Below are 12,778 nucleotides of genomic sequence, written 5' to 3' on the forward strand. Positions count from 1 at the left end.
AACTATTGTTGTACTAGAAATATTTGCATGTTATTTTTGAATGAATTGTGATATTTCTATTGTTATTTCGAGTGTTGCGAATAAAAGGAAAAAAAGCAGGGACAAACGATTAGGGGACATGGTTGGGTGGCCGACTGTCGGTGCTAAAACCGGTGGATCTTGGATAGGGGGTTCTTGTCTGTAGGTCTAGGACAATGGTAACAGGGGACGAAGGGAGACGATGTTTACCCAGGTTTGAGCCCTCTCGAAGAGGTAACACCCTACGTTCTGCTTGGATTGTATTAATGTGATGGAGTACATAATACACGATGATCTACATCAAGACTGTATGATTGTGTTTTAAACCCTAACGCTAGTAATCGTGCCTCCAAAGACTAAACCCTCAGCTTATATACATACAAGGGTGCCTAGGTTGCACGCATGATCTGTTGCCAACGCGTCATTTAGGGCGTGTTCTGGAGTCCTCCCAACTCCACCGAATCCACAATTTCAACTTCTGGAGCGACCTCCTCACTTCACCTGGCGATAGAAAAGCGTTCGGGAGCGAGGCTGGCTTCTCCCAGCGCTGCAGCCCAGCTGGGAGGCCAGAAGCCTGTTGGGCGCTCCTTTTGGGCTGGCTGTAGGCAGCCCATTAGGAAGCAAATTTCCTATTTGTACAAAGTTGTGATGGTTTGGGCTGGCTGGACGCAAAAAGTAACAAACAAGTTGTACGTGGTGACGCCTTGGACTTGCATGCACAGTTTTTTTTCCCAGTAGCTATTTGCAGCGATTTTGGCTACACAGGAACATGTACAGAGAGCATTTCTTGGGCACATGGAGCAACAAATGTACAACAAACATGTATTTTTTGAAAGTTCCCAAATTTTCTCAGCTAACATAATTTATAATTTAGTAGAAACTAGTTCTCTCATGTGTCATACAGCAAAAGCTACATTTGCATATAAGTTTGCAATATGGTCACACATCTAAAATCACGAACATGATTACTTCACCAAGTAAGAGCAATGGCGGTAGCTAGTTCATGCCTAAACAAATCCATGTTAGGACCACTTTCTGCCGTTGTTGAAGCATCCGATGCATTTGAAGGAATAGCATACTTCTTGTATCTATCAGGAATGGTTGGAACATAATCCGGATCCCTTTCACATCGAAGAAAGTGGAGATCCTCTTTGTCATGGAGGCAGACGTAGTTGTGTAGTGTCATGGTAGCCGCAACAATCATTTTTTGTGTTGCAATCGAGTAGTTTGGCATCTTGAGCAAGATTTGCCATTTCATCTTCCACACACCAAAGGTTCTCTCTATGGTATTGCGCTTGGAAGAGTGGATCCGGTTGAACTTCTCTACGGGAGTAGTTGGGGGCGCACCTCTTTGGAAGTTTGGGACGTGATAGCGTTCTCCTTTGTAGGGTGCTAGATAGCCATCTCTGTTAGGATAACCGGCGTCTACAAGGTAGTACTTGCCTACACAAAGTAACAACAAACATGATTGTGAGTTGGAGGATATGTTACATAAGTTACAACAACAAGAAATGCTAACCCTTGGGAGGATGTGGGGATGTAGCCTTGTCATTTTCAATAGCATGGAATAGCACACTTGTGTCATGCATAGAACCCGGTTGTCCAATTGAAGCATATGTGAAATGCATATCAAAGTTGCATACTGCCATCACATTCTGAGTTGTTGCACCCGTTCTTCCAATGTACCTTACTTTTGACGGTCCCTCCGGAATAGAAGCCCTAACATGTGTCCCATCTATTGCACCAATGCAGTCTTTGAGGTGAGGATAAGCCCGTTTGTCACGCTTAATCCTATCATGCACAATGTGAAAATTTGGGTCTTGAGGCCTAATGTAGTGAGATGACATCTTGATCACACAATGTAGAACCTCATGGAACTTACGGTGGACTGTATCTGCTCCATGTTTGAAACGGTTTTGGGTCCTCCTATTTGATTCACAACCCCCCAAGGTCCACAAGAACATAGCAAGAGACTCATAAGTGGTAACAAAGCATGTTTCTTTGAGGTCGTACTTCGCCACCAACTTGTCATGAAGATCAAAGAACACATGTGCATTCATTCTCAACATTGTGTACGTCTCTCCGGGTGTGCCAATAGTCTCTTGCAACCATTCAAAACCAGTCAACCTAGATGTCCTAGGCTCGGCCTTCATGACCCAACTTTTACAATACTTACCAACTATGGATGACACACCTGAGCAACGCATGTCCATATCATGTTGATATTGGAAAACCATAATTTTCTTTCTTTCATAATGAGTGTCATCATCACTTTCGCCTCATCTTGCTTTAGGAAAGACTGAAATGATGAGTGAGAAGCCTCGGCAATGTCACCAATCCTTGTAACTTGCTCACACATCACTTGGGCAGTCTTGGGTTTCTTGTTCTTCTCTGGAATGATGATTCCAAGCCTCACTTTAGATGAAGTAGGTGTTGCCTGAGATGCTTGTTCTTCCGTATCATCCAAATCAAGATCCTCGATCTCATCAACATTGATGGATTCTTTCACTGCCGCACTAGAGGGGGGAGGTATGCCAGAAGAGGGATTCCAATGGTCAGTACCATCGGTTGTGATATCTCCAAAAATAACCCGCAACTTTTCTTCATTAGCAAGTCCTTTCTTCTTGAACTTGCCACAACCTTTAATATCCTGTAATACAACAAGTGAAACACATTATTAGTAAATAAAAAGATATGGCTAAAATAAGATAAATGATACAACAACCAAAGAACTCACAATTTTAGCCTTCTTCCACCACTCATCATCTTGTGACACGGTGTTGTTCACATAGTCCCATCCGGCTCCGGTCTCCCGAAACTTGAGTTTCTTGAACAAGGTGAAATCAGCTTTAAGCTTGTCCCATTTGTTTTTCAATTGCGTGTGTGTGTGTAATCAAGCCCGGTTCTCATCTTAAATTGTCTTGTCACCTCATCAAATGCATTTGGGGTCAAATAATTGCCTGGCCTATTTCCAGCGTCCACTTGGTCGGCGAACAACTCACATACAATCTTAGTGTTCTCAACGCTCCATTCAGCAGTCATGCTTGACACTTCTCTACGAAAATGCATGTCACATTGGACCTCACATGTACAAGGATAATATGAAAACTGAAGTTTTTTGCAAAGCCAAAATCATGTCATAACTGAACTATACTTCAGAAATAAAGTAATATCTTAACAGAGCAGTACATATACTAGTTTTTCACTGTTAATATCTTAGCAGTACACATATTTAATCCTGACAGAGGCCCATATCTTAGCAGTACATATACCAAAGGTTGAACTCCCTAAATCAAAAGTACCATAAGATCTTGAATTATACTAGACAACAAGACCCATCACAGGGATTTGTGCTTTAATCGCCACCTGAATGAGGCGCACTGCAAATTACCCATAAAAATTCAGTTTACATACACTGCACAAAAATTCAGTCATCCATGTACTAGTTCTCCATGTACAAAAATACAGTCTTCCACTACGACACACTTCACATATCACATTCGTACTCCATGTACTGCTAATATCTTAGTACACATACACTGCTATATCTTAGTACACATACAGTGCACAAAAATTCAGTTTCCATGAACAGTACAGTACAGAGTAAACGAACACCATGTCTGCCATAGGTTCAGTCAATGGGAGCTCACCTTGTGGTTTGGGCGAGGGCTCTCGGCCTTCGGACTGCTGCTCCTGGCTCCGGCGGTTGTCTCGGGCATCAACGGCGTCCGGGCGAGGTCGCCATTTCCATGTGGTCGCTGCTCCAAGCTGGTGGCGGGACGAGCGCCGCTGAGCACGGGATCCTGCGGCAACGAGGCCGGGATCTCCGGATCTGTAGGCGGAGGAGGGGATCCGGCCGACGACCGGGGGTAGCGGGCGTGGCGGCGCGACTGGCGGCGGCGTTGAGGGTTCGAGTGGGATAGTGGTGGGCGTGAAGGAGGAAGGAGCAGAGGCAAAACTGTTCGAGAGAGAGGGCTGCTGGCTTGTTCTGTGCGCCAATCCAGCCCATCCCATCCCAGCCCAGCCACGGCGTCCCCTGCGACTCTAGTTCGCGCCGTGGGCTCTGCCGCCGCCGCCGCCCTCCGAGGACCCGCCGCTCGCCGTCTGCGCCAACGCGCTTCTCCCTCCGGAACCGCGCCAACTACAAGCCCCACCTAATCGCCCCCCAACTGAAGTCGCGCCCCCTCCCCGACGCCAACCTTCATCTGTGAAGCGCCGGCGGCGGCCTCCACCGCCACCACCAGGTAAGGCTTCGTTCTTTCTCTTTCCTTTGTTCCTTCGTTGCAATTGTTCGGCGAATGGAAGCTAACAGATAGAGAGAGGGCTCCATCTCTGACTGGCAGCGACCTGTGTGCTGAGGTGAAAATTTCAGAGGGTACATCGTGGGCAGTTTAGGTTATTTCACATGAGGGTATTTGGTGTAAACAGTTGGGGCATGTAAAATCCACTCCCCCTTAAGAGTTGTTGTATCGTCTGCAGTCCCGATCTTTGGTAAATTAATTTGCTAGCTGTTTAGCACAAAGTACAAAGGGACTGAAAGGATTTACTTTTTTGCCAGGCAATCCTAGTTGTGTATTTCGCCTACTGCAAACATTCCCTGGATAGTTGTATCTTGTGTATTCAGTTCTTGCTTCTGAACTCTGTAGGTAATCTGGTTGGTGAAGTGCAGGATTTACTGCTGTACAAGTGCAAATTCTTGTTGGGGATGGCAAAGGAAGCTGAGAAAGATAAACAAATTGCTGAGGAGGAGGAGGAGGAGGAAGAAGAAGAAGAGTATGTCTTGCTAGAGTTAGATGATGTTCATTATTCCTGCATACAACCAAATGCCCCTTATATACTCTCTGTAAGTTGGTTTCATCTCACAGTATGCAGCTTACTGGTACAAAAGGACATTAGGCTCTGTTGTAAATGTAATTAAGAAGATGTGGTGTCTCTAAATTGTCCTTAAGCACTTTTGTCATATTGATATATATAAAGAAAGAGTTCACTTTAGATTTGATTATATCAGAAATGTTTAAATGGCCAATAGAGTCCCAGAGCAAATTATTTTTTTGTTTGCACTAAGATGAAGCAGTAGGTTATGTGCTGATTATCTAAGAGAGTTCTTGCCATTAGTATGTTCCACTTCTTACATGAAAGGGCTATATATGTTTCTTGTGTTTGGAGCAACCTTCCTTCAGATTTGTTTTTAGGTTGCCATAGTCAATGGATACCGTTATCAGATACAAATTCCTGTTCAAGTTGTGTCTATGTCTGTTTCGTAGATTCACGGCGACAAGCTAGGTAGTTATGCGTTTAGTGATCGTCTTGTTGGCTTATTTGAGCTACCTGTACAATTTTGCTTACCGCCTTTATGTGTAGTTCGCTAAGTTATTTGTAATCTTCTTTTTCAGGGTTTGGATACATTGACTCCTACCTTGGTAGTAGGTGATGGCCTGAAGATGGTGAGTATTATTCATGTTATGTTCGCTTTTGAAGACGTTTACTTGTCAAGTTAAGGGGCATTATTCTTTTTTTTTTGCGGGGAGTTAAAGGGCACTATTCTATAGTTGTTTGAAGTTTATCTTATTGAACTTTTGGCACGGATGTTTTATATGGCTGCCATCTATAATAAACCATACCTTTGAGACATGGAGTGAATTTGTTGGTAGGGGTGTAGATCTTTCATACTGTATGAATGTACAACTAATGTATCACTGTTAGAACTTTACTTTGGGTGCTAATGTAATTTGTTTAATGAATGAATAAAGTTTGATCGCCTCCAAAAGGGAACTTTACTTGGGGTTCATATTTTAGAACGATATATCTGGATACACCCATTTATCTGGATATGTTAAAACCTTTTCATAATAGGAGACTGTCTGGAGAATATATTGAGAAAATTTTGTGAGTTATTCTTTGTGTGTATTATGGTGAATAAATAGATGGAACTAAGGTTCATGTGAACTCCATAATTGTTTGTGATAGCTTTAGCACTAACAAGCACTGTGTTAGCTGATGTTACCTGTACCAGTTAACTTCATTGGTTTTTCTTCCTTTTTTTTTTCTTCTGTTGTTTAAATATTGGAATCTCTACTTTAGGGCTTCTAGTTGTTAACCTAGTTGCTGAGTGAGCTGGTGGCTGATGCCTTGTTTAATGGCAGATTGGAGAATACGAAGAAACGGTTGGCACATGCTATTTATTTTCAGAAAGTGGTGAGTGTTTGCATCCCTCTGCAGCCTCTTTCTTTGCAGCAAACATTTCGCATGTCCTGTTAAATCCCATAACCGAGTTTTGTACATTAACCTGATACCCTGTGAATACGATGATGCCGTTTCCTTCAGATTTCCATGCTTGTTTCGTATGAGATGGCACCTTGTTCACACATAGCATGTTTTTATCTAACTTGTCGGGAAGGCAGGGCAACATTGCCATTCATGAGGAACCTTGTTCCCTGGCGCCGACCCTAGTGCAATTTTTACAGTGGATTCATTTGCTTTTTTAAATATTTTGCTTCCTTTCCAGATGCTCCACCAAAACCTGTTCATGGAGAGCCGGCACCTCCCAAGGAAAACAAGGACAAGCAAGGCAGAAACATCAAGGAAGCACCGCCCAAGGAGGTGAAACATCTGACGAGCGTTCACAAGATCCTCAAATTCCGGTCGACCAGTGAGGGTCGTCAGGAGCACAGAGCATACCGATACAGGGACAAGGAGTTTTGACTCTTCTAATGCACACAGCAAGCGATCCTTTGACCCTTGGAATGCGAGGATAGTACTCCTTAATCTTAATTAGCCACTAGCATTCTCTATCCCGAGGTAACCAGCGGTTGCGATGCATGATTCCGGTGACTCTTATCCTCTCTCTATGAAGTATGCACTGTTAATCTTGTGAAATTCTGCAACAATGGAGTTCCCGGTCTGTATGTAAACTAATGCAGCTCTGCCTAAAACTTGGTAAAACATCCAGTGCTTCTGAAGCCATCCAGTGCTTTTTTGGACCCAAGAAGCCATCCGGTTCTTGAGTTAGAAAAAGTCGTTGGCTTCCGGTTGCTTTGCAGTTTGCCCCACTTGCTATTAGTCTAGTCTAGACCAACCTCACGCGCAACCGGAATGGATCTGGAATTCTAAAACCTCTTTAAACGCCTAGACCGGAATCTTGATAGCGATTCCCATGTAATATAAGAGTGCCGCCCTGTTGCCACTTGCACCATAGAAAACACCGAGAGCTCCTGCGCTCCTGCCGTGAACGTGGGAGGGAGGGGGAGACCAAAGACCAATCGCAGCGGTCGTGTATATAACAAAACAAAGCATACATACATAGACCCAAGCCAAGGCAAAAGGAGCCAGGAGTTGAATCATTTTGAGCTCCTGCGCCGCGCTAGATCTGAAGAGAAGCAAAGATGCAGCATCACAGCAGCCTGCTGTGCTAGACCAGTCCTTGAGCGTGGTAGCATCGGACTCGGAGATGACGGGGATGATGGAGTCGGTGAAGGCGAGGCCGGCGAAGGGCGGCAGCGAGTACCGGCGGGTGGAGCCGGAGGAGGAGGAGGAGCTGGACGGGGCGGAGTGGGCGCGCAGGGCCGAGGCGGGGAGCCGCCGGCGGAAGGCGGCCGAGCGGTACGTCTTCACCTGCGCGCTCTTCGCCTCGCTCAACGCCATCCTCCTCGGCTACGGTCAGTCATCTTCTCTTCTTTCATTCCTCCATCTATGTTTCCTCCCTCATCTAAACTCCCATTCCCCTTCCCAAATATTGCCAAACACGCCGTGAGGATCCAACCTTAGTTCTCTGCTCGGGGAGAATGCGTCGCATCGCAACGTTGTTTGCATGAAGGGGTTCGAATGTTGCTGAGCACGTCACGCGATCATCGGCGGGCACAAAACACGTGGCGTTGCTGTAGCTTAGCAAGAAACTGTTGTATTGAGGATCGGAGTAGAGAACATTGTCGTGTTTGGCAGATTGAGGTTGGTAGGTGTGGCCGTGTGGGAGCCTCTGACGCAGAGGGGACCTGGGACTGGGAGCCGGGATGGAACTTTCTGAGATGGATCGTTGGTTTGCAGCGCTAGAGCCTAAGGATTGGTTAGTCCAAACCACCATGGAGTTTGCTTAAACTTGTAGAAAAGTGGCATCTGCACTGAAACTAGTACTACGTAGTACTACAGCTCTGTCTCACTCACCTGCCAACTCGTCAATCCGGCCAAATTGCAAATCGCATTTTTCACCGGGCTATCTGGCCTTTACCATTTGCTTTTTTTTGTTTGGAGTTTTCCACTATCAAATACTGCCAGAAATCTTTTATAACAGGAACGATCTACATCACTCAAATTTTCAGAAACTTGAAATAGCTGACAACGTAGACGTAGTTCTACACCGTGTAAATTACTCCGGAATCCAAGAACACGGTACGGTAACAGTCTGACTCAGCAATAGTCGCAGTCCTGTTTGCCGGCGAGGGCGCGTCCAAGTCCACCTTCCATAATTTTCCATGCCGAAACCGAGTAGGAGTACATGACCTGATGACCATGACCCAGGCAGACAAAATCGCCAAAACCAGCCCAAATAATCCCAACCGAACTCTAGCCCCAGAGACTTTTTTTTTTTTGCGGTGGACTAGCCCCAGAGACTCGCAAGAGTGGACCGTTCTCTTCTGGAAATGTTTTCACTCGAAAAGGAAACGTACTATGGAGTAGGAGTACAAATCTTGGCACCTCGCCTCGCCCAGACCAGTAGGAAAGAGACAGGCGAGCGGCGAAGCGGAAGCACGTCGACATCCCCCACCATCCCCGCCTCGCGCCTCGTTCGCCGTTAATGACCTCCAAATCGGACGCCACTCCGCGGCAACAGCAGCGTCGCCGGCAGCGCGGAGCGAGGCGATGGCGGGCGCGGCCGACGGCAGGGGGAGCAAGTACGCGGCCCTCCATCCGACCGACGGGCCGGAGCTGGACGCGGCGGCGGTAAGCCGGAGGAGGCCCTCGGCGTCCGAGAGGAGGAGCAAGGAGAGGTTCGTGTACGGCTGCGCCATCTTCGCCTCGCTTAACGCCATCCTCCTCGGCTACGGTGAGTCCTCTCGCGATGCCGCGGCCGGAGAGTCTACGAATAGAAATGGCTTGTTGTGGTGCGCCCCCGTGATTGGAATCGTGAGTTCGCTCGTGACATCCTTCTGATGGCGATAGAGATTTGCAACTGCTGACGCTAGATTTTCATCCCATTCACGAGTGAATCTTGATTTTATTCTCAGCCAACACCATAACAGACTGAAGAGAAAACTTCGAAACTGCGACATGAAGTTAAGACCATGTTATCTTGATGCGACATACAGTTACATACCTATGTACGTAGATGATTTAAAAATTCAAACTGAGATTTTCAGCATCCGGAACATGACTAGTGTACTTAGTTTTTGTGGCTGCCGTGCTATTGAGCTTCTAAGAGATTTGAGATTCCATGCTTATCTATCTAACACTTATCATAACCCAAGACTCATGCTGCTATCTGCAGATGTCGGTGTCATGAGTGGCGCAATCATCTACATCCAGAAAGATCTCCACATCACCGAGTTTCAGGAAGAGATCCTAGTTGGTTGCCTAAGTGTGATCTCACTCTTGGGAAGCCTGTCAGGAGGAAGAACGTCCGATGCCATCGGCAGGAAATGGACAATGGGCCTTGGTGCGATCATCTTCCAGACCGGTGCAGCCATCATGACATTCGCTCCTTCGTTCACCGTGCTCATGATAGGGAGGCTTCTCGCCGGGGTGGGCATCGGCTTTGGCGCCATGATATCTGCCGTCTACATTGCCGAGATCTCCCCCGCGGCTGCCCGGGGGACTCTCACATCCCTCCCTGAGATCTGCATCAACTTGGGGATCCTTCTCGGCTACGTTTCCAATTATGCTTTCTCGGGCCTCTCCGAGCACATCAGTTGGAGGGTCATGCTTGGTGTCGGTATCCTCCCGTCTGTCTTCATCGGCGTCGCGCTTTTTGTGATCCCGGAGTCCCCCAGGTGGCTGATGATGGAGAAGAGAGTTCCAGAGGCCAGGGCGGTGTTGCTGCAGATAAGTGAATCGGAGGCTGAGGTTGAAGAAAGGCTGGCTGAGATTGAGGAAGCCGCAAATATCATGAAGTCGGTTAATTCTGAGGACAAGGCGGTGTGGAGGGAGCTGCTGAACCCTTCTCCGGCCGTTCGTCGGATGCTGTATGCTGGCTGTGGTATTCAGTTGTTCCAGCAGATCACTGGAATTGATGCTACTGTCTATTACAGCCCAACAATTTTCAGGGATGCTGGAATCAAGTCTGACCAGGAGCTTCTTGCAGCAACAGTTGCTGTTGGATTTACTAAAACGATTTTCATACTGGTTGCCATTTTCCTCATTGATAAAGTTGGGCGCAAACCGCTTCTGTATGTCAGCACCATTGGCATGACGGTCTGCTTATTTGCCTTGGGGACTGCACTTACATTGCGAAAGCATGCTGAGGGGCTTATTTCTCCAAATCTTGGGATTGATATGGCGATCTTTGCAGTTTGCGGGAATGTGGCATTCTTTTCGATCGGGATGGGACCGATATGCTGGGTGTTATCTTCAGAGATATTTCCTATAAGATTGCGAGCTCAGGCATCAGCACTTGGTCAAGTAGGTGGCAGAGTGGGCAGTGGCTTGGTTTCCATGTCGTTCCTCTCCATGGCCCGTGCTATATCCGTGGGGGGAATGTTCTTCGTCTTTGCAGCGATCTCGACCGTCTCCGTTGTGTTTGTGTACTTCTGTGTGCCGGAAACTAAAGGGAAAACTCTGGAGCAGATTGAGATAATGTTTGAAGGTGGCAAGGAGTGGAAAGGAGGTGGCGAGGTCGAGCTTGAAGATACACAGCATTTAATTCAGGGTGACAAGAAAGCTTTCTCTCTAGGTTGATACAATCAGCAAAGCAACAAGAAGCTTCATGTCAGTGCTGAAACAGCCTCGTCCTGCTTCGGGCATCAGATTGAAAAATGATGAAGCTGCCTTCAGCTGCTGCCGATTTTGAGGGCTCAACAGGACTTTACTGCGCATAGGTTGTAACATAGATGGTGTATTGTGTTTTTAGTGTAAAGTACTCCATTATGCAACCATACCACAAGTATCACGTAGAAGGAGGACACAATGCGGTTGTATCTGGTGGTCTCTTCCACCTATAAAATCAATATAGTCGAAGAATTCATTTGTAGAATTTCATTTTAACACAAGAAACATTGTGTTCTTTTTTCCAGAAAAAAAAGGGTGAGAACAAGTGGTGTGATGCGAACCTCGTGTCTCTTACCTCCGACTGAAAACTAACTGTATGCGCTTCTCGACCGAGCTAGTATTAAATTACATGGTAATTTTTGTGTTTTTTCTCTAGAATACTAATGATTGTCGTTCGTTGTGTTTCAACAGGCCAATATGAACTTGCAGTCTTTGAAAGTGTTTTTTGTCTCTAGCGCTCTATGCCTACACGACAAGTGTAATATGGCAAGCAAAAAAGATGTCTTCTGAATCATAGCCCTAGTATCGAGTTCGTTTCGAAGAATTAGCCAAAAGAACACATTATGTTCCTTGTGACAACAGGAGTGCCACAGCCATTTGAAAGTTGCAGGGAGTTTGTGCTGCCCATTGAAATCTGGCATGCTTTTAAGACAGAATAAGAAGGCCCGCACGGAGGAGTCCATGAATCATGGTCATATGATAGGTTTTGCATCTTCAAGAGATGGTGATTGGTGAAGTTGTCGCAACTCTTTTTTTTTCAAGGATACGTCAGGAATGACGTATCGAGATCATAGATAGAAAGTGCCAAGATGGCAAAGATTTGTCGCAACTCTTGAAAGGCCTGAAGTAGTAGAGGAAGGTGAAAGAGATCCACCAAACATCATGTAATAGTGATATGTTCTTACAGATCCACCAAACATCATGTAATATCGATGTGTTCTTAGATTGGCGTATGTTACTAGTACTAGGTGAGGTAATGGGAGCTGAAAATCCATGCATGACTAGGCATCTTTTGAAAGCATAATGGATGCACCATTTTGTAAGTGACAAGATGCCATGACTAAACTGAGACAACAGTTTTAGGCTATCTCTCCATCAGAAGAAAAATGACCATGATGTGATTCTTCTAAAGTTGTTTGATTTTGAATCATCTCAGACGTATGAGTCTTGCTTACTTAGAAAAATGAACACAACACCTTTCGCTGGTAATAACGGGGGAATTCCAAGACATTGGAACTCATACATAGTGATGCATGTGGCCTGATGACCACGCCTGCTAAAGGAGGTTATCAATACTCATAACTTCAACTCATGAATTTAGTAGAAATATATAGGTCCACTTGATGAGAAAATAATCCTAGTAATGAGCATGGCATGAGAAAATAATTGTTTATGAAATTGAAACCGACATAGAGCAAGAGGTTACAAAAGCAAACCAGCTAAACAAATAAGTTTTTATTTGAGTTTCTCCAATATTATCCCACCTCTAGACCAAATCTTCCATTTGAGTTGCTCCACCATTGCCAACACCCTAAAAGCTTGATTTCTCTTCATCCCTCCACTCAAACTCCACCAAACCATGATCATTGAAAGAGAATCACCTGATCTACACTTCCACTAAACCAATTTGTAGTCACCATACTTGTGCATCACCAATACTTGTTACTTTTGGAAATTTGGGACTCATATGCGCTAGGAGTAGAGCCCGAAAGCTTTCATTCATGTGGTGTAATCCGGGGAAGTTTTAAATGAAGGAAATATGCCCTAGAGGCAATAATAAAGTTGT

The 12,778-nt window shown here is 45.6% G+C and overlaps 3 protein-coding genes across 5 annotated transcripts; 2 read left to right on the forward strand and 1 right to left on the reverse strand.

Moving 5' to 3' along the window:
- Positions 1-876: 876 nt before the first annotated feature.
- Positions 877-3,991, reverse strand: LOC123189818 (uncharacterized). Its single transcript, XM_044602314.1, has 4 exons — positions 3,669-3,991; positions 2,756-3,073; positions 1,538-2,668; positions 877-1,461 (listed from the first exon to the last, which is right to left on the reverse strand). The coding sequence occupies exons 3-4, from the start codon at positions 2,253-2,255 to the stop codon at positions 989-991; spliced, it is 1,191 nt and encodes a 396-aa protein (XP_044458249.1). The 5' UTR covers positions 2,256-2,668; positions 2,756-3,073; positions 3,669-3,991; the 3' UTR covers positions 877-988.
- LOC123189820 (general transcription factor 3C polypeptide 6) lies at positions 3,681-6,950 on the forward strand. 2 transcript variants are annotated; one of them, XM_044602315.1, is made up of 5 exons: positions 3,681-4,262; positions 4,688-4,861; positions 5,412-5,462; positions 6,162-6,213; positions 6,524-6,950. In XM_044602315.1, the coding sequence occupies exons 2-5, from the start codon at positions 4,724-4,726 to the stop codon at positions 6,718-6,720; spliced, it is 438 nt and encodes a 145-aa protein (XP_044458250.1). In that variant the 5' UTR covers positions 3,681-4,262; positions 4,688-4,723; the 3' UTR covers positions 6,721-6,950. The 2 variants fall into 2 exon arrangements, with proteins under 2 accessions (XP_044458250.1, XP_044458251.1); XM_044602316.1 differs by having other exon boundaries at positions 3,683-4,262; positions 4,665-4,861.
- Positions 6,951-7,081: 131 nt separating this feature from the next.
- On the forward strand, positions 7,082-11,194 carry LOC123189817 (probable polyol transporter 4). Of its 2 annotated transcripts, none has more exons than XM_044602312.1 (2): positions 7,082-7,673; positions 9,497-11,194. In XM_044602312.1, the coding sequence occupies exons 1-2, from the start codon at positions 7,466-7,468 to the stop codon at positions 10,900-10,902; spliced, it is 1,614 nt and encodes a 537-aa protein (XP_044458247.1). In that variant the 5' UTR covers positions 7,082-7,465; the 3' UTR covers positions 10,903-11,194. The 2 variants fall into 2 exon arrangements, with proteins under 2 accessions (XP_044458247.1, XP_044458248.1); XM_044602313.1 differs by lacking the exon at positions 7,082-7,673 and adding an exon at positions 7,913-9,055.
- The last annotated feature ends 1,584 nt before the right edge of the window (positions 11,195-12,778 follow it).

Source organism: Triticum aestivum, chromosome 2A, assembly GCF_018294505.1.
Source record: "Triticum aestivum cultivar Chinese Spring chromosome 2A, IWGSC CS RefSeq v2.1, whole genome shotgun sequence".
NCBI classification, from domain to species: Eukaryota; Viridiplantae; Streptophyta; class Magnoliopsida; order Poales; family Poaceae; genus Triticum; species Triticum aestivum.

Bases quoted from the DNA above. Each gene is read 5' to 3' on its own strand.
- LOC123189817 (XM_044602312.1), top strand. From the start codon at position 7,466: ATGACGGGGATGATGGAGTCGGTGAAGGCGAGGCCGGCGAAGGGCGGC. The intron at 7,674-9,496 runs GTCAGTCATCTT...TGCTATCTGCAG, and splicing joins CGCCATCCTCCTCGGCTACG to ATGTCGGTGTCATGAGTGGC.
- LOC123189820 (XM_044602315.1), top strand. From the start codon at position 4,724: ATGGCAAAGGAAGCTGAGAAAGATAAACAAATTGCTGAGGAGGAGGAG. The intron at 4,862-5,411 runs GTAAGTTGGTTT...CTTCTTTTTCAG, and splicing joins ATGCCCCTTATATACTCTCT to GGTTTGGATACATTGACTCC. The intron at 5,463-6,161 runs GTGAGTATTATT...GTTTAATGGCAG, and splicing joins TAGGTGATGGCCTGAAGATG to ATTGGAGAATACGAAGAAAC.
- LOC123189818 (XM_044602314.1), bottom strand. From the start codon at position 2,255: ATGGTTTTCCAATATCAACATGATATGGACATGCGTTGCTCAGGTGTG. The intron at 1,462-1,537 runs GTTAGCATTTCT...TACTTTGTGTAG, and splicing joins ATCCCCACATCCTCCCAAGG to GCAAGTACTACCTTGTAGAC.